We start from the raw sequence: 18350 nt of genomic DNA, 5'->3' as shown, positions 1-18350 counted from the left end.
TATCACAAGGTTATTTGAGTTGCTGTTGCCTTCCTGTCAGCTTGAACCAGTCTAGCCATTCTCCTCTGACCTCTCCTATTAACAACACAAGTAATTCTGCAGATGCTGGAAATCCAGAGCGACACATACAAAATGCTGGAGGAACTCAGCAGGTCAAGCAGCATCTAGGGAAATGAATGAACAGTTGACATTTTGGGCTGAGACATTTCTTCAGGACCAGAGAGGAAGGGAGAAGACGTCAGAATAAAAAGGCCGGGGGAGGGGAAGGAGGACTAGCTAGAAGGTGATAGGTGAGCCAGGTGGATGGGAAAGGTAAAGTGCTGGAGAGGAAGTTAATCTGATAGGAGAGTTGACTATGGGAAAGAGGGAAGAAGGAGGGGCACCAGGCAGAGATAATAGGCAGGTGAGGAGAAGAGGTTAGAGTGCGGAATAGAAGAAGCGGGAAGGGGGAGGGAAAAGAAATTACCAGAAGGAGAACTAGATATTCGTGTCATCAGATTGAAAGTTACCTAGACGAAATGAGGTGCTGCTTCTCTACCTGAGAGTGGCCTCATCATGGCAGAAGAGGAGGCCATGGACCAACATGTCAGAATGGGAGTGGGTATAGGAATTAAAATGGTTGGCCACCGGGAGATTTGATGGATGGAACGGAGGTGCATGACAAAGCAGTCCCCCAATCTGTGACGAGTCTCACTAATGTAGAGGAAGCCGCATCAACAGCACCAGACCCCAATAGATTTGCAGGTGAAGTGTTGCCTCATCTGGAAGGACAGTTTGGGGCCCTGAATGGATATAAGGGAGGAGGTAAATGGGCAGGTGTAACACTTAGGGTGCTTGCAGGGATAAGTGCCAGGAGGGAGATTAGTGGGGAGAGACAAATGGACAAGGAAATCACAGAGGGAGCGATCTCTACGGAAAGCAGAGAGTGGGGGGAAAGGCAAAGATATGTTTGGTGGTAAGATCCCATTGAAGAGGGCAGAAGTTGTGGAAAATGATGTGTTGGATATGGGGGTTCGTGGAGTGCTAGGTAAGGACAAGAAGAGCTCTATTCCTGTTAAAGCGGTGGGAGGATGGGGTGAGCACGGATGACTGGGAAATGGAGGAGATGCAGGTGAGGGAATCATCAATGGTAGAGGAAGGGAATCCCTCCACCATTGATGCTTCACTCACCTGCGTCTCTTTGAAGAAGAAAGACATCTCTGATGTCCTTGAAAGGAAAGTTTCATCCTGGAAATAGATACGGCAGAAACAAGAGAACTGAGAAAAGGCGATAGCACTATTACAGGGGACAGGGTAAGAAGAGGAATAGCCATGGGAATCGATAGGTTTATAGTCAAGATAGCCATGGTAATCGTAGGCTCGCGTTAACAAGGCATTTTCACCTGCAGAACTGCCGCTCACTGGATGTTTTCATTTCTCGCACCATTCTCTGTGAGCTCTAGAGACTGTTGTGCATAAAATCCCAGGAGATCAGCAGTTTCTGATATACTCAAACCACCTGGTTTGGCTCCAGCAATTTTTCCACAGTCAAAGTCACTTAGATCATATTTCTTACTCATTCTGATACTTGGTCTGAACAACAACTGAACACATGCCTTTATGCATTGAATTGCTGCCACATGATTGGCTGGTTAGAGATTTGCATTAATGAGCAGGTGGCCTCTGTCTCATATCGTCTCATGAGGGATGATTTATTCTTCCAATATCATATTACTGTGAGTTAAATGCCTTTATGGGGAAAGCTTAGAAACTTAATTTCTGGAAATAACTCATTATGTAAAATCAGGGGCTAGGGAAGTTTTAATTACAAATAGTGTATGATTTGTCCTCCAACAAGAGAGTTAATCCAACTCTACAATAAAATACTAAAATTTTAAGGTATTCCTCTCTTGTATGATTTTGTTTTTTCTTTGTTTCCCCAATGTAGAAGCCCACTGCCAAAAGCAATTCTTTACGTCTATAAAGCGATGCAGACAACCCTTTTGGGGAAGCGAGATGTTCACCAGACAACATTCCTGCACTGCGAGAGAGCCAGTGGATACCTCTGCAACAGTTTGACTGTCTCTAGACCACACCAGGATACAAAGCTTCACAAGGTACAGAGCTGTGCATTGATATCATCCCTTTGTGCAAAGCGGTTTTCTGCACCTCAGCAGTAGGTTTGCAATGTCCCAGCTGCAGCTTTAAGCTTTATAGCATAAAAGGCACCTGCTTTTGTATGTAAATCTAGGGCAGAACAGGTCTTTCAAAACTGAGATGGTGGCCTCTGGGGTGCATTGTAGTTGCATTGCATGTGCCAGCGATGTTGTGCAATGTGTCTGCAGTGCAATACAGAGGTGTGCCCTGGGCATCGAGAAGTGAACATGATTTACACTAATCCTGGTCTTAGAACTCATGGCTGGTCATGTCCTTTCAATGTTGTCACAAGTCTGGTAGGACTTGTCAGTGCCCTGCCATTCACTGTATGAGAGTTGTGGAACACAGAGACCTGGGAGTGCAAGTTCACAGTTTGCTGAAAGCAGCCACGTTGAAGAAGGCATTTAGCATGTTGGCCTTCATCAGCCAGGGCATCAAGCGTAGGAGTTTGGGCATTACATTGCAGTTATATAAAGCTTCACTTGGAGTATAATGGCCAGTTTTGGTCACCCTGTTGTAGGAAAGACATTGTAAAGCTGGAGAAGGTGCAGAAGAGATTTATGGTGTTGCCTGGACTGGAGCATTTGAGTTATAGGGAGAGGTTGGCCATGCTAGATCTTTATTCCTGGAGCATGGGAGAGTGAGGGGGTGACCTCATAGGAATTTATAAAATCCTGAGGGGCATGGATAAAGTGGGCAGTCATAGTCTTTTCCCCAAGAATGGGGAGCCCAAAGCCAAGGGACACAGATGTAAGACAAGAAGGGAGATATTTAAAAGAGACCCAAGAGGTAATTTCTTTATATAAAGGGTCGAATAAACTGCCAAAGGAAGTAGTAAGGGTGGGTGTAATTACAACAGTTAAGAGACATTTGCATTGGTGCATGGAGGAGAGAATCTGGGAGGGTTAAGGGATGAACACAGGCAACTGGGATTGCAGACAGGATGCTATGGTCGGCATGGGCCAGTTAGAGCAAAGGGTCTGTTTCCATGCTATCTTATGACTATAACATCAGGCCAACGTGCAGGATCTTTTCAATATGCCGCTGACATCTTAAAGCAACACCTAGCCTTTGTCAAAGGAAACAGGTGATTTTACACGACTGCTATATGCTCACTATGAGTCAGCCCCATCTCTGGTGCTTATCTAAGTTTTCATCGAATGTATCTGTGTTATAGATTTTCATTTCATAGGGTGTAGTGAGTCCCACGTTCCTACCACTGTTAAAGAAAGCTTGGGAGCGGCACAGTGGTGTAGTGGTTAGCACAACGCTTTACAGTGCAACCAGCCTGGGTTCAATTCCCGCCGCTGCCTGTAAGGAGTTTGTACGTTTTCCCTGTGACCGTGTGGGTTTCCTCCGGGTGCTCTGGTTTCCTCCCACAGTCCAAAGACGTGTCGGTTGGTAGATTAATTGGTCATTGTAAATTGTCCTGTGATTAGGTTAGGGTTAAATCAAGGGAATGTTGGGCAGAGTGGCTGAAGGGCAGGAGGGGCCAATTCCTTGCTGTATCTCAATAAATAAATAAATAGAAAGAAAGAAAGAGAAATAGAGAGAGAGAGAGAAAGAAAAATACCTTCTACTAAATTCTTCATATTGGTGATCATCTCCAACATTGTTCTCTCCATCAAGTTGAAATTGAAGTTATCTTTAGATTCAGAAATGGTTTTATTAAATGGCAGTACTAGCATAGGGGATCAGATGTTTGTATCTTCTCTGCCTACACTGTCCAAACTCGACCAGTCCAGCCTACTTCTGTGGACTGGGGCCCCAAAATGTTCAGTCTTCCTTGCTAATTAAGTTCTGCGATCACATTTGTAAATCTGTTCTGTACTTTCCCAAACACTTGGATTTTTTTGTAATGTGGAAATCAATATTTGTAACAAATCTAAATAACATCTTTGCTTCTCATTGCTTTGTTTCTAGAAATTAACTCAAGTGATTGGTTTGTTCCTTCATGTCATTTTAACCTGTATTGCTGATTTTGGTCATTTATACCTTAGAGATCACTAATTTACAGTGGATGTTGTGAAGCCATACTTTTATCCACTCCTTCCTCTCTCAACTTTTCAGAGGCAAATAAAATCTGCACTACACAGATAAAATTTCAAAGGATCTTTTTATGGTTCTTCCTTCAAAAGTCTAAGCAAATTTCAATGCTGTATATCCCAAATTGTGTTTTGTATATAGCAATACTAATTTAGTATTAGGGAATTATGATGCTAGTTGATTTTACCTCAGTAATCACTGGAGGTATGGAGAAGTTAGATTTGAAGGAAGATAGAAAGTTATCAGGGAAAAGAGAACTTTTAAGAATATGAGCAAACATGGCAGTTAGAAAAGAAAGTTGGTGAAGATTGAATTGGGGCAGTTCTCAAAGATGGAGAAAGTAGAGAACAGTGTGTAAGTTGGGCTGCAGGAAATCATAGTTAAACCTGGTGGCAAGGAGGAAAGAAGAGAGGTGGCAGATGCAACTGACTGGATGGTCTCCGTGAGAATGCTATGAGCTCATCATACAGAGATGCATGAGAGGGTTTGCAGAAGGGAGGGAAAGCAAGGGGTTATCTTTGTTGTCCTGCATTCCAATCATGTTTAATGTGATTGAGCTGGACTTGGCTTCATTCAACATGTTTCTGTTTTAAGAAATAAAATTACAAATTTTATAAAGCACTCAGCTGGTCAAACAACATCTGTGGAATGAGAAACAGAGTCAATGATTTGGATCAAAGGCCTCAGATTGATGGTACTACTTCTGTCCAGTTTATGTTCAGAATTCATATTCTCAATTTTTAAATTGCTGATGACATTATTAAAATAAAATGAATCAAAAGAGGAGGAACAATATGTTAGTTTTCTGTATAATTAGATAATTAAAAATCAATTAATTATGAATTCTTGCTGTAGTTCTGCATGTGGTGCTTCATTTTGTTAGTATCCCTATATTTTAGACAGCAGAAAATGAAACCCACTTAATTCCATGCCATTCAGTCTTTTCAGTTTGCCATTAAAACCTGGGTTGGTTTTTGTTTCTGTTCATATTTTAGCACTTATCACAGACTTTCACTTTACTCTAAACTTCCCAGAAGTGATAGAGGCATAAAATATGGAAATAGGCCCTTTGGTTTACCAAGTATGTGCTAACCACCCATTCATACTAATCCCACATTAATCCCTTCTTTAAATTTTCCCTACATTTTCGTCAGCTCCCCTGCCCCACCCCAGATTACATCACTCATTGACTAACTAAAAGCAATTTACAATGGCCAATTACCCACCAATCTGCAAACCTTTGGGATGTGGGATGAATCTGGAGCTCACAAAGGTGGAAATATCCACATGGCTCAGGGAGAATGTGGAAAATCAACACAGATGTCAGAATTGAACCTGGTCTCTCTGAGTCAGCAGCTGTGTACCCTTCTCTTCTTAAGAAGGCGTTTGATTTGTTTTTCCAGTTTAACCTTGTGCAGCATCAATTATGAATGGTTAGTGTACAGCCCCAAAGAACGATACTGAAATTCATGTTTTGCCCATTAATCCTTGCTGGCGGCTACTGACCAGGAAGATTATGCCATTGTTTATTGGCCCATTTCAATTAACTTTTAAATCCAGTGGTGGTTTAATCAGTAATATTTCATAAGTTAGTTAAATAAGTTTAAGCAAATTCAATGTGTCACAGTTGGCATCACTGTCAACTCCAGAGGGTTATATTCAAGCCCATCTCCATACACTTGACTTGGGTTACCATTTCACTACTACATTCCCATCGCTAAACTAAAAATCTATTTGCCAATTTAAAACAGAGATAAAGATTGCACAATTTTTTTTTTGAAGAGCAACATTTTTCCTGTATCCACCATAACTGGAAAGTTTTAATTGGCAATTTGTGTGATTCTGTTAATTGTACCTTGTTGAGAAGAAGCTGATTGCCAGCTTTCCTCCCAAAACAAGTCATTATACTTCAAGGGTAGTTTATTAACTGTGAAGTGCTTTAAAATGACGTTAAATAAGCTCTCCATAGTGTATTCAAATATTTAATTTTGCAAGTATAGTGTGAATTAAAATTCCTCCAGTATTTGTACTCATGTAATCAAAAATTATACTTTATGGAAAAATCTTTAAAATAAATACAGTGGATTCCAATTAATTGGGACACATCGAGACCAATAATTTTGGCCCGAGTAGGTAGCTGTCCAATTAGCTGAAGTTTCATGGAAATAGTTAAAAAGATGAACAAATTATGTATTTAAAAGAAATGCAGAACAAATTAGAACGCGACCAATACTACTACATTACTATAAAACTATGTATTGTTCCTAATAGTTAACGACGGAGGAATTCAACCAGTGTATGCTGCTGTGTTCTTTTGATTGACTGTAAATGAATAAAATCAGCGCAGACATCCAGTGCAGATAATGGAATGCCTTCCTGCATGGAGTAGTTTGGTAATCCAACAATAAATTTCCTGGCACAAAATTGCTTTTGGAATCGGCATTTTTCAGCCTAAGTGGATAACATAAGCACACACAACTGAGGCTTTTTAAAAGCTGTTTCCTCTAAGCATGGTGCAGTTTCTAATGGCCACACAAAAGCGTACAACTGATGCTCGTTAGAAACTGTTTGGCAACTATTAGTCTCCTGTTCCATTAAGTGACATAGAGTCCCAAATAAACAAAGGGAAGTTTGACTAGTTTCTCAATTAGTTTTTGTTCTTTAAGAATTGTCTCAAATAAGCAGCTGTCCCAATTAACTGATAGCCCAATTAACCAGATTATTACATTATTCCACTGTACTAGGAATAGGCACAAATTACCTCATTTGAACATAAAGTTAATATTTCATTGATAATACCTTCAACATGACAATCTGAGGCACCAATAATCCAGCCCTCGATTATTCAGAAATGCTGACCATTCAGCATCTGGCTCACGCATTAGTTTGAAACGTGAATCGACAGTGGAGTGTGCAATTAGGTTGTGTAATCGGACTGTAGCTAGGGCTTTGCTCTGGACTGCAGACCATGCATGCATCTGGAGTTTGGGTAACCAGAGCTGCAGTTCAAAGTGAACATGGAACATTACAGCTCAGTATAGGCCCTTTCGCCCGCGATGTTGTGCTGACATTTTAACCTGCTCTAACTCTTCCGTCCTATATTGTCCTCCATCTTTCTATCATCCATGCACGTATCTAAGAGTCTCTCAAATGCCCCTAATGTATCTGCCTCTACCACCACCCCTGGCAGCATGTTCCATGCACTCACCACTCTGTGTTTACAAAAAATTTAAGCGGAAGATACATTCCTCCTATACTGGAGGAAAGTGTATTTAAGTGTTGACTTCCCTCCCCCTATACTTTCCTCCAATCACCTTAAAATTATGCCCCCTCATGTTAGCCATTTGAGTCTCAGGAAAACAGTCTCTGGCTATCCACTCGATCTTAACATCTTGTACACCTCATCCTCCTTCACTCTAGAGAGAAAAGCCTTAGCTCACTCAGCCTATCTTCATAAAGCTTGCTCTCTAATCCAGGCTGCATTCTGGTATATCTCTTATATATTTTGTGTATTTCACACTCCCTTTAACCTCATCAGTTTAACTGGATCATTCATTATACTATTGTGAAACATGTTAAAAAAAAGTGAAATAAAGGCACTTTTGTGTTTTAGTGGAATTCTAGTAACTGCTACTTCAATACTACGAAAGTACCAAGGGTACTGGATTTTCAGTGTTACTGGTATCAAATAATGTTGATTTAATAATTTGCTGTAATTGTTTTTAAATGTCCTTTGCCTAATTTTTATTTTAAATTGGATTATTATTGCAAAATTGGGGGAAGAAGGTAATGGTGTGAAATAAATTATTTAATAAAACAGAGAAAAAGCCATCATTGCTGAACTGTCTGGAGATGACATTTTTGTTTTCGTTCTGTACTTGCAGGCAATGCAGTTGTTGATCTGCGACATTTTGCTCTCAATTCGTACCACCTTGTGGCAGAAACAGACGAATTCCGGCCAAGCTGTGGGCGAGACCTACCAAGCCTCAAGTCTAGAACTGAAAGGATTCCAACAGGACTTGAGCAGTCTCAGGAAGCTCGGCCAGACATTTAAACCAGCACATCGTAAGGTAAGCAAACACAGCATGTGAAAGATCTTGCCAGTTATTACATGTTGGGGCAGAAGATCATAAGCACATTGCCCAGAAATTTTTCATTACTCATACTGCACCCCTATTAAGTTGGAACTGAATTGGTATGATTCATTGAGACAGTTGATTCCAATATCAATATTTTGTTAAGAAAACAGAGCCAGTCATAGACTTCACTGGTCTGGAGGGGCTCACTATCCACAGTTCCTGCATTCTTGCACTTGCCTATTACCCCTCCACCACCCTGAGTTGAGCAGCTTGATGCAAGTGTCAGCTCAGCCATAGGGGACACGGTGTGGTGTGAGAGGCTCAGAACTGATTCAGTAAATGAAAAAGTTGCAGATGGGGCTTTGACTCTTAACAAAACTCCTAAAATTATATATAGCTTTCAGTTGTCACTGAAACATTTTAATAAATTATTAAAACTGTGCAAAATTTAAGAGTTGACAATGAAGTTAATTAAAAATAGGTGATTAAATATATTAAACTAAAGCAAATAATATTTAATAAAAATTTTGCCCTCACCTCCTACTTCAGAGGCTTAGAAATCACTGGGTCTGATCTGATGGAGTATTTTAGAGGTGTTTTTTATTGATTAATGCTGGGGAGTACCAGCAGAAAGCATATCGCTGTTATGGAGTCATTGCTGGGCTTAGTAAGTCTAGTGACAGTTGTGGCACCATCCCATTGGTATGTCCCAGAAAACACACGTCCAAGGCTTGCAGACAGTAGTTTGAACAGCTGAGTGCTGGTGATTGTCAGGTCAAGCCTATTTGTACCTCGGGGAACTTCACACAAAATGTAAATGCAAAGTTTGTTATTTAGGTGGTGGACAGATGTTAGTGCTGCTGCCTTGCATCTCCAGCAACCTGACCTTGAAATCTTCTCTGTATGAAGTTTACACGTTCTCCCTGTGACCCCATGGGTTTCTTCTGGGTGGTGTGACTTGCTCCAGTCACCCAAAAATGTCCTATTTGATGGGATAATTGTAAAGTGATGGTAGTGTAGAAAGCTAGATGCTGGGAAAATATTCAGAGGAATGAGACTGATGGGATTCTTTGGAAAGAGGGGAAACTTGATGGGCTAACTGACCATGTGGTGTGGAATTAGGTATAGACCACACAAAAGCCCATGCAATTCAGATAGTAACAGTCTTTTTCATTTAACACCAGAACAGACAGACCTCAGTGTGTGTATCCTCATTTCTCTGTGTACCTGTTGTAAAGTAAAATGCCAATAAAATTGTAGTGTGTGAATTGGTTTAATGATGGCATTACTGAAACACTAATCTTAAACTAACGGAGTCATAGTTTACTTTTGTAATCTGTTTGCCTCAGAATTTCATCTATATATCCCATTTCATTAAAAGTGGTAAATCAATAGAAATAGGTCTTTTTTTAAAAAGAAGATATTAGAATGTTATAAATAGGGTTCATTTCTAGAAATATTAAACAAGGTCCACTGTCTGAGTGTGCACTCCAGGACAGGCCTTGCCGGCCACATATGGACTTACCAGCAATGACTGCACAATTCTTCAACCAGTGACTTCTAGAACATAGTTCTTGATGAATTCAGGCTAATCAACTATAATACTGAAACGCTGAGTGTGGGCTAACCAGGACCTAGCATGAATCCACTTCATGGAAATTCAACCCTAGCGACATGGAAAAGTTGATGATTGAAATCCACATAATAAAAATGTCCCACATCAGAATGATAAATATTAAACACAAGAGACTCTGCAGATGCTGGAAATCCAGAGCAACACACACAAAATGCTGGGGGAACTCAGCAGGTCAGGAAGCATCGATGGAAGTGAATAAACAGTTGATGTTTTGGGCCAAAACCTTCCATCAAGACTGGAAAGGAAAGGGAAGAAGCCAGAGTAACAAGGTGGGAGGAGGGGAACGAGTACAAGCTAAAAGGTGATTGGTGAAGCCAGATATGTGGGGGAGTGGAGATGAAGTGAAAGCTGGGAGGTGATAGGTGGAAAAGTAAAGGGCTGAAGAAAGAATCTGATGGGAGAGAGGGAAAGCGGTGAGGCATCAGAGGGGGACAAAAGAGAGGTGAGCAGAAGAGAAATGGTAAGAGGGGAGCCAGAGTGGTTAATGAAAGATGAGAGAAGGGGAAGAGATAATAAAATTACGTGAAGTGAGAGAGATCGATGTTCATGCCATCATATTGGAGGCTACCCAAATGGAATATGAGGTGTTGCTCCTCCAACCTGAGACTGGCCTCATCGTGCAGTAGAGGAGGGAATGGACCAGAATGGCAATGCAGATTGGAGTTTAAATGGTTGGCCACCGGGAAATCATGCTTGTTGTGGACGGAGCGAAGGCGCATGAAAAAGCAGTCCCCCAATCTACATCAGGTCTTAACAATGTAGACAAGGCCATATCAGGAACATCAGATGCAGTAGACCACCTCGACAGATTTGCAGGTGAAGTATTGCCTCACCTAGAAGGAATATTTGGGACCCTGAATGGAGGTGAGGGAGGAGGTGAAATGGTGGGTGTAGCACTTCTTCCACTTAGTAAGTGTCAGGTAGATTAGTGGGGAGTGACAAATAGATAAGAGAATTTGAAACACCTTTCCTCTAATCTTACAAACTATTGAAAAGCACCAATTGACATCTAGTTTATGGTGATATTAAGTATTCATTTACGGAGAAGACTCTGAAACACTTGTATGGCAACATCAAAAATCACAAAGTAGCCAAAACTCAATGCTTGGGTGGATATAGTAAAGTGTAAAATGAGAGCATATTTTTCCTTCCCGCAATCTACAACTGCTCTGATGTTTCCTCCTCACTGGAATGTGTTTACTTGGACAGTTATTGCGATGAGAAGCTGCAGGGGAAAGTGGAGGGATAGATTTGTGGAGAAATTTATACAGGAGTATGATCATTTTAAAATCAATGTTCTCTTTACTGTTGCCACTGTAGATGAGTGAATTCAGGGGGTTGGATGAACAGAACATATTGTGTAATATTTTTAAATAGTTTTGTTTTGCTGGCATTGTTTTCAGATGTTTTTGCATGAAACAACGGTGAGGTTGATGGCAGGTGCAAGTCCAACAAGAACACACCAGCTTCTGGAGCATAGTCTGAGAAGACGTACTCCACACCCTGTTCAACAAGGTGAAGTATTGCCCCAGCCTTCCAGCTTCAACCACTGGAGGTTTTTGTGTACAATCCACTCTCAGTTTGACAAAGTAGACTGTTATATGTTTAAAACTGTTTTAAATGCTATTTTTGCACCATTTTATATTCCTGGCTTATTGCGCTTGTGTCACTCCTAGAGAGTTATCCTGATCATCCCACTCCCTGCTCTTGCCCTGTAGTTCTGAAAATTTTTTCCATGTTCTACATCACTGTTTAATCTGCGTCCACTGTCCTCCCAGGCAGTGTATTCTAAGTCATAACAACTCATTGCATTTATTTTTCTCATCATGCTTTAGGTTTGTTGAAAAGTCACCTTAAACTTGTTATCTGTTTAGAACATAGAACAGTCCAGCTCGGTACAGGCCTTAATGGCCCACGATGTTGTGTTGACCATTTCGCTGACCTTTCTCCCGGTGAAAACAGATTTGATGCCTTTATTAAAAACCTTGCAAATGCCATTTGCCTTGTCTCCTTGATGTTCTCAATTCTAAAGAAAGATCCCACCTCCTTACTCCCATTACAGCAAATCTGTACTGCATCCTCTCCTCAGCTTTGATACTCCTCCATACAGTAATAATACAGGAGGCCATTTGTTTTGTTATTATGAACATAATGGAGTTTTTAATTTACTTGACCGTTATTTAGAAATGAAATAAACATGCACACATAAAAAAGACCCAAATCAGTGTGAGAGATTGCATTTAGTAGAGTTTTTAGTTTAAAGATGAATCGTTGATTTGCACCATAATTCTCTTAAAGTCTAATTTATAGTTTACTATTATGGTTTGCCACCTTCTATCCCAACTCTACGTTCTCCACTCTTTTATCAGGTAACAATTTCTATCCCCTTGTCTCCACCACTGCAATAATTCTGTCTTGTGCTCTTTCTTCCTTCCCAATAACCTCCTGAGGACTTATCACTTTTTAAAGTTTGCTGTTCACTTCTTGTAAAATGGTGTTGCATATTGTATTAGATAGGTTGTACTGCAAATCACTAAACTATCCTATATGTAGTACTGAACAATTGAATTGAAACCTACCTAAATAGGTTAGCGTCTGGACAGCCTGCTCCAGCACTTGAAAACCCTAGCAGTTCCTGATAATGTGTCCTGTTCACAAAAGGCAGCTCAAATCCAATTTAGTTAATTAGTACCCATCGGTATATTTTCAGTTGTCACCAGAATAATGGAAGGTGTAATTGATGGTTAGACTTGTTCTAAAATGCAATTGCACTCTGCTATAGTCACTCACACTTCCATTGATCATTACTAATCACTTTATGACACTGAGCCCATCGTTATTCCGAATTGCCACCTTCCTGTGGATCTCCTGGGCTTTTCCTTTTCTGATCAACTCCACATGTTAAACACTATGTAGAGTAAAACTCCACCAATCTGCTTTCCATTGTTTGGAAACTTCAATGGTTTGGCATCAAATCACTGGATACTGTTTCTCACACACTCCCATTTCCTGTGCTCCCTTTTAAATCCATCTTCTTTTGCTTCCCATCTTTTTAAAATCAGTGGGTTTGCTGAAAAACTTATAGTACTAGGCAACATTTGGAATTAAAAGTGTGTTGCATTAATAGAATAAAGTCTGATAATCCACCAGTCTGGCATCACTAAAGTCCCAGAATTCAGGACTATTGGAGTTCCATTGTGGTCGTCACTGTCACAAAAGATTCAATTTAGTTACTCTCAAGACTCCCCAAACAAGTCAATACTGATTGCCTTTCTTTAGCCACTGATGCTCTAAATGCTGGTTTACACCATTCCTCAGAATTGTTTCCAACAATCTGCGCACAACTGATGTTGGCCTCACCTGTGCTACATGGCCTATTGTACCCTGAAGAAACCAAACACAGGTTGGGTGATCACTTTGCACCCGGCCTGCAGGCGTGAGCCTGAGCTGGTGATTGCCTGCTACTTTAACTCACCATCTAAATGCCACATTGTTAGTTGCCTCCTGCACAGTTCTAGCAAGGCCCAACAGAAGCTTCAGCAAGCAGTCTGGGCACATTTTTCCTGCCTGAAGAACTCAATATTGAATTCTTCAACTTGAAACTCTTTTGTGAAAACTGACTATTTTTGCCTACTCTTTTCTATTTTTTCCATTCTGTTTTTTTATATACAGATAATCTCTACAACATTTCCCACAGACGAAGAAGCTTAACTGCTCTATTATTTCATCCTATCAGAGAAATTACTTCTGTTTCACCTATCACCTTCCTCCATCTTCTCTGTTATATAGACTAGTTTCTTTCTTTTTCTCCCATTTCTGTTGAAGGGTCCAGGCTTGAAATGTTAACCAACTCTCTTTTCACAGATGCTGTCTGATCTGCTGAGATTTTCTGGCATTTTCAGGCCATCCTTAGTCAACCATTTCAATCTTCCACTTCAAACACCGGTTTCACCTCAGTAGACTTCCAGTTCTCTGTAGCCAAAGAATATTTGAAAGTTCTTTCTTCTTTTAAGAGCCCGGGTTACATTTGATCTAAGTTTGTTTTATCCGCTTTCAAAAATGGTAATCTCCTTAACATGTCTGTGCACTTTGTTTATCATTTTCCAAATGTCACACTCATTCTCCTCAATGTGCTAATTTTGTTATCTGAGGCAGCTCAGTTTCAAGGAAATAATAGTGGCGGATGGTTCAGCTTGCTGAGATTCACATTTTTTTAAAAGTTATCTCTTGTACGTAGAATAGGAAGTAAGTGCATTCCAATATTTGATCATTTCTCACGCGAATGGAAGCTGTAAAAATACTTTGTACTTTTTTAAAAATCAGGTGACCTGGATGCTCTTCCTGGCCAGAGAGAGAAGGCGACAGCAATACTGCTGGCATGTCGCCACCTTCCCCTCTCATTTCTCTCCTCTCCGGGTCAGAGAGCCATCATGCTAGCTGAAGCTGCGCGTACGCTGGAGAAACTCGGAGACAAGCGGTCAGTCAACGACTGCCAGCAGATCATCATGAAACTGGGCAGTGGCACTACAATTGCGGCAAGCTGATGACTGCAGTCTCTGGCAGATCTCCTGACTAAATTCTATCCTATTCATCAAGTGAAGACCTCAGTAGGGGTTGGTGACCCGAAAGGAACAACTTGGCATATTCTTTTAAGGGTTTTATCAATCTTATCTAAAACTAAGATTGGAATGGAATGTAAAGTTGGATATTAACTGAAGAGGGCCATTAGCTTGTGCTTGCCTTATTGCTCTCACTACCAATCCCTGGACGCTTTAGTTCTTGATCAGAGTGCTGCACAATCCACAAAGTTCCACTCAATAGTTTCTTAAATTGTTTCATCCTCATGATCTTGGATGTTTTTGAACTATAGGAATGTAAGTTATCGTGTATGCATTTATAAGAGTTTTGTTTTGTTTAAGATTTCACATGTGAAAATACTTTGTTTGAATATACAGTCAATAAAGCCACAATAGCTAGTCAAGTCCTTCTCTTTTATAGATCACCTCCATCTAATTGTTTTCTCACCACATAATCCTGATTTGTATCAGACTGATCTCTTAAATCCATGTATTCTCTTGACTGCGATAGGCTTTCCATGCAATTTATTTCACAACTCTCATGCACATAGTGTGAAAAAATTGTAAGATATTTAAGGCTGATTTGTTGAATGAAAGTTTGTTTTTTACGCTTCAGGTCTCTGTGATCAGTGTTGTTATGGGCTGATCAATTCACATGTTGAGCAAGCTGTTTGGGGCTGTCTCAAAGCTTTACCATAACAAATTCCACTGGACTAGCTTGTCTCACTCGAGTTCTATTTCCGAGTCACCGTTCATGTAGAACAATTCTGGTCCCAACTTAAAGGTTACTCCCAATAAGCTTTAAGTGTTAAAGACATTTGTTTACTGCAGTTGTAGTATTGATTGAATCTCAGAAATTGTTCTCTAACACTGTCATCAAACAAGTGCTCAAAGCTAGTAACTCGATTACATATCAACTCACTAATAGTTAAACATAATTTGAATAGTGCTTGACTCACTGCTGATTTTTAATGATCTAAATCGCAGAACTGAATGGTTTTAAATCTTTGGGATCGATGTTTCTTTTTTTTAAAAAAGGGTTTGAGCTAAAACAAAATGATGCCATAAAAATGTATGGTTGGTGTTGTGGAGTTAACAATTGTAAAATTGTTAATTTTTGGATCTAGCAACATAAAGATTAATTATGAATATTATTTGTTATAATTTATGAAAATGTAAAGCGGGGCTGTTGTAGCTATTGTTTTTTATTGTTACACAGGGCATGACTGAATTTCCTCTTTTCAAAGAACTATTCATTAGCTGTGTATAGCTTCATCAGATCTTAGCTGCATCTGTAAATACTTAAGTGCAAGTTTCTTGTCATCTGTTTTCTTGGGTACAGTATGTAATGATGTTTTTGTTGTGCTATTTGGTGTTTTATTGATAAATATCGTGAAGCTGTAAGAAGATCTTAAGACATTGTATGCAAAAGAATAAAATGCATTTGTGCTGAATTAATTGCATAGAATGGTTTATTTTGTGCCAGAGACATAGAAAATAAAAAAAACTATTTAATCAAAATCCCCAGGTCCAGACTCAACTTGTCTGTCCTTCTTTATTCCAAATAGTTATCTTCCTATGATTCTAGTTCACATCTCTCAAGCATCAAAGAAATGCTGGAGAGTTTCTGGATAAATGTCCAATCTCTTGGATTTATCAGTAAAACAAACACTGTCATATCCAGAGGAAGTCAAAAGTGCTGTTTAAGATTGAGCATTGACCCATTGCTTTCAATTTCAAGTTTATTGTCAATCAACCATACACACGTATACAGCTAAACAAAACATCATTCCTCTGGAGCTGAGGTGCAAAACTCAGTACATATAGTCACTGAGCTCATCATTATCCCAAATTGCCACTTTCCCTTGGAGCCCATGGGCTTTTCCTTTCTTGATTAATCCCGTGTGTGGGACTTTGTTGAACACCATGTACAGTAAAGCTCCAGTCATCTACAGTCAAGTTTCAGTCTCCATGCAGCTAGTCACAAATCAGAATAAAAAATCCCAATAATTTGAAGTTTTATTTGAATAGCGATTGATTAGAATATGGAACCCTCCATTCCAATTAGTAGCTGAAGAAAACGGTGCATGGTTTTTGGATGATAGGTGAGTACATGAGGGAGAAAATAAAAGCACTTGGTGATAATTTTGTGGATACTTTGCCTATGAATCATGCAACTTAAATGTTACAATTACTCACCAAATACACAAACTTGGTTGAAGGGAACCTGAGAGAACTTCTCTGGTCTTCAAAGTTCTGTCTTGGATGTCCATTTGGGAAGACTTCAGGGTTAATGGCTGATCCTGTGTTGAATCACTGGTTTATGTTGAAGCTTCAGGTCCCTTGGCCTTGGACCCTCTGTGGGTGTTGGTTAAGGAAAAAAATAAGAAAGAACACATTTGCATTTCAATAATGGATATATGAATGGGATACAGATGGATGTCTGTACACCTGTAGCATGTGGTTCAGTAAATTAGTGAATTCACCATTTATTTTTTCTAATTGATCCACATGAGCTGGATGAAAGGCAGACAAGGCCAAAGCAATTGTAGCACCAAAACACTCAGGACTATAAAGAGCAAAAGTTAATATTTTTCATCAAAGTACTGTACATATACTGTATGTCACTATATACATTTTCTTGCAGGCATTCATGGTAGAACGATAGAATTAATAGAAAAACTTTACACATAGGTTGTCACACAATCAATGTGAAAATGAAGGCAAACTGCAAATACAAAAAACCCTAATAAATAAATACATACATACATACTGGGAACACAAGTTGTAGAGTACTTGAAAGTGAGTCCATAGGTGGTGTTCACTGATCAGTTCAGTGTTGAGGTGAGTGATGTTATCCACACTGGTTCAAGATCCTGATGGATGAAGGGTAATAACTTCCTGAACCTGGGACCTAAGGCTCCTGTACCTGCTTGTCAGCAGCTAGAAGAAAGCATAGGCTATGGTGGGGGTATCTGATGATGGATTTCTGAATGGACAATAAACCCACAAATACTATCTTCGTATGTTTATTCCCTCCTTTTCTGCACTGGTTATTTAATGTTATATATATAGTGCAATTTTTAGTTTTCATTATTATGTATTACTACTGCTGCAAAACAACAAATTTCATTATATATGTCAGTGGCATTAAACCGGATTTTCATTCTGATTCTGACTGGGGTCCTGACGTGAGGAAATCGAGGATCTAGTTGCACAAAGGGGTATCGAGGCCTCTGTGTTTGAGCTTATTGATATGTTTTGGGAAGACGATGGTGTGAAATGCCGAACTGTAGTCAATGAAGAGCGTCTGGATGTAAGCACCTTCACTGTCCAAACGTTCCAGAACTGAGTAATGAACGGATGAAATGGCATCTACTGTTAATTTGTTGTGCCGGCTGGCAACTGGAGCGGACCCAAGTCTCTCCTCAGGTACGAATTGATATGTTTAATAACCAGTCTCTCAAAGCACTCCTTTACAACAGATGTTAGTGCTACGGGACGATAATCATTGAGGATTTTCAACAAGAAGGTCCATAAGATGGAAGCACATAGAGAAAGAGTCACTTGGAAAGCTTCTTTTGATCATAGGAATTTCTAAACTAATAATAAAATCTACTTAAATACAGTTTTTTTCTTAGTATTTGATTTTCAGTCACAATAGTTCTAATATTAAGTGTTAGTGAGTGGAACATGCCTTAAGTGGGCTTAAAACAGAAACAGATGCTTAGACTGGTCTTTCTTTGCCTATTAAATAAGTTAATATGTTTAAATAATATCCTTTACTATTCTGGCTGTAAGGCGTTCTTTCATTTTATTAAACTGGTTCGACATAATTTGCGAGGTTCCACAAATGGTAAAAGGTGCTATTTGCTG

General features: G+C 39.7%; 1 protein-coding gene across 1 annotated transcript in view; it reads left to right on the top strand.

Moving 5' to 3' along the window:
- LOC140204865 (sterol regulatory element-binding protein 2-like) overlaps positions 1 to 15928 on the top strand; it is a 65015-nt gene extending 49087 nt beyond the window's left edge. Inside the window, exons 16-19 of the mRNA XM_072271745.1 lie at positions 1928 to 2096; positions 8067 to 8252; positions 11301 to 11412; positions 14221 to 15928. Of these exons, the coding sequence (XP_072127846.1) occupies positions 1928 to 2096; positions 8067 to 8252; positions 11301 to 11412; positions 14221 to 14441 (688 nt within the window). The 3' untranslated portion in view covers positions 14442 to 15928. The remainder of the gene's footprint in view (positions 1 to 1927; positions 2097 to 8066; positions 8253 to 11300; positions 11413 to 14220) is intronic.
- Positions 15929 to 18350: the final 2422 nt, after the last annotated feature.

This window comes from Mobula birostris, chromosome 11, assembly GCF_030028105.1.
Source record: "Mobula birostris isolate sMobBir1 chromosome 11, sMobBir1.hap1, whole genome shotgun sequence".
NCBI classification, from domain to species: Eukaryota; Metazoa; Chordata; class Chondrichthyes; order Myliobatiformes; family Myliobatidae; genus Mobula; species Mobula birostris.
This window is presented reverse-complemented; position numbering and strand designations above follow the sequence as displayed.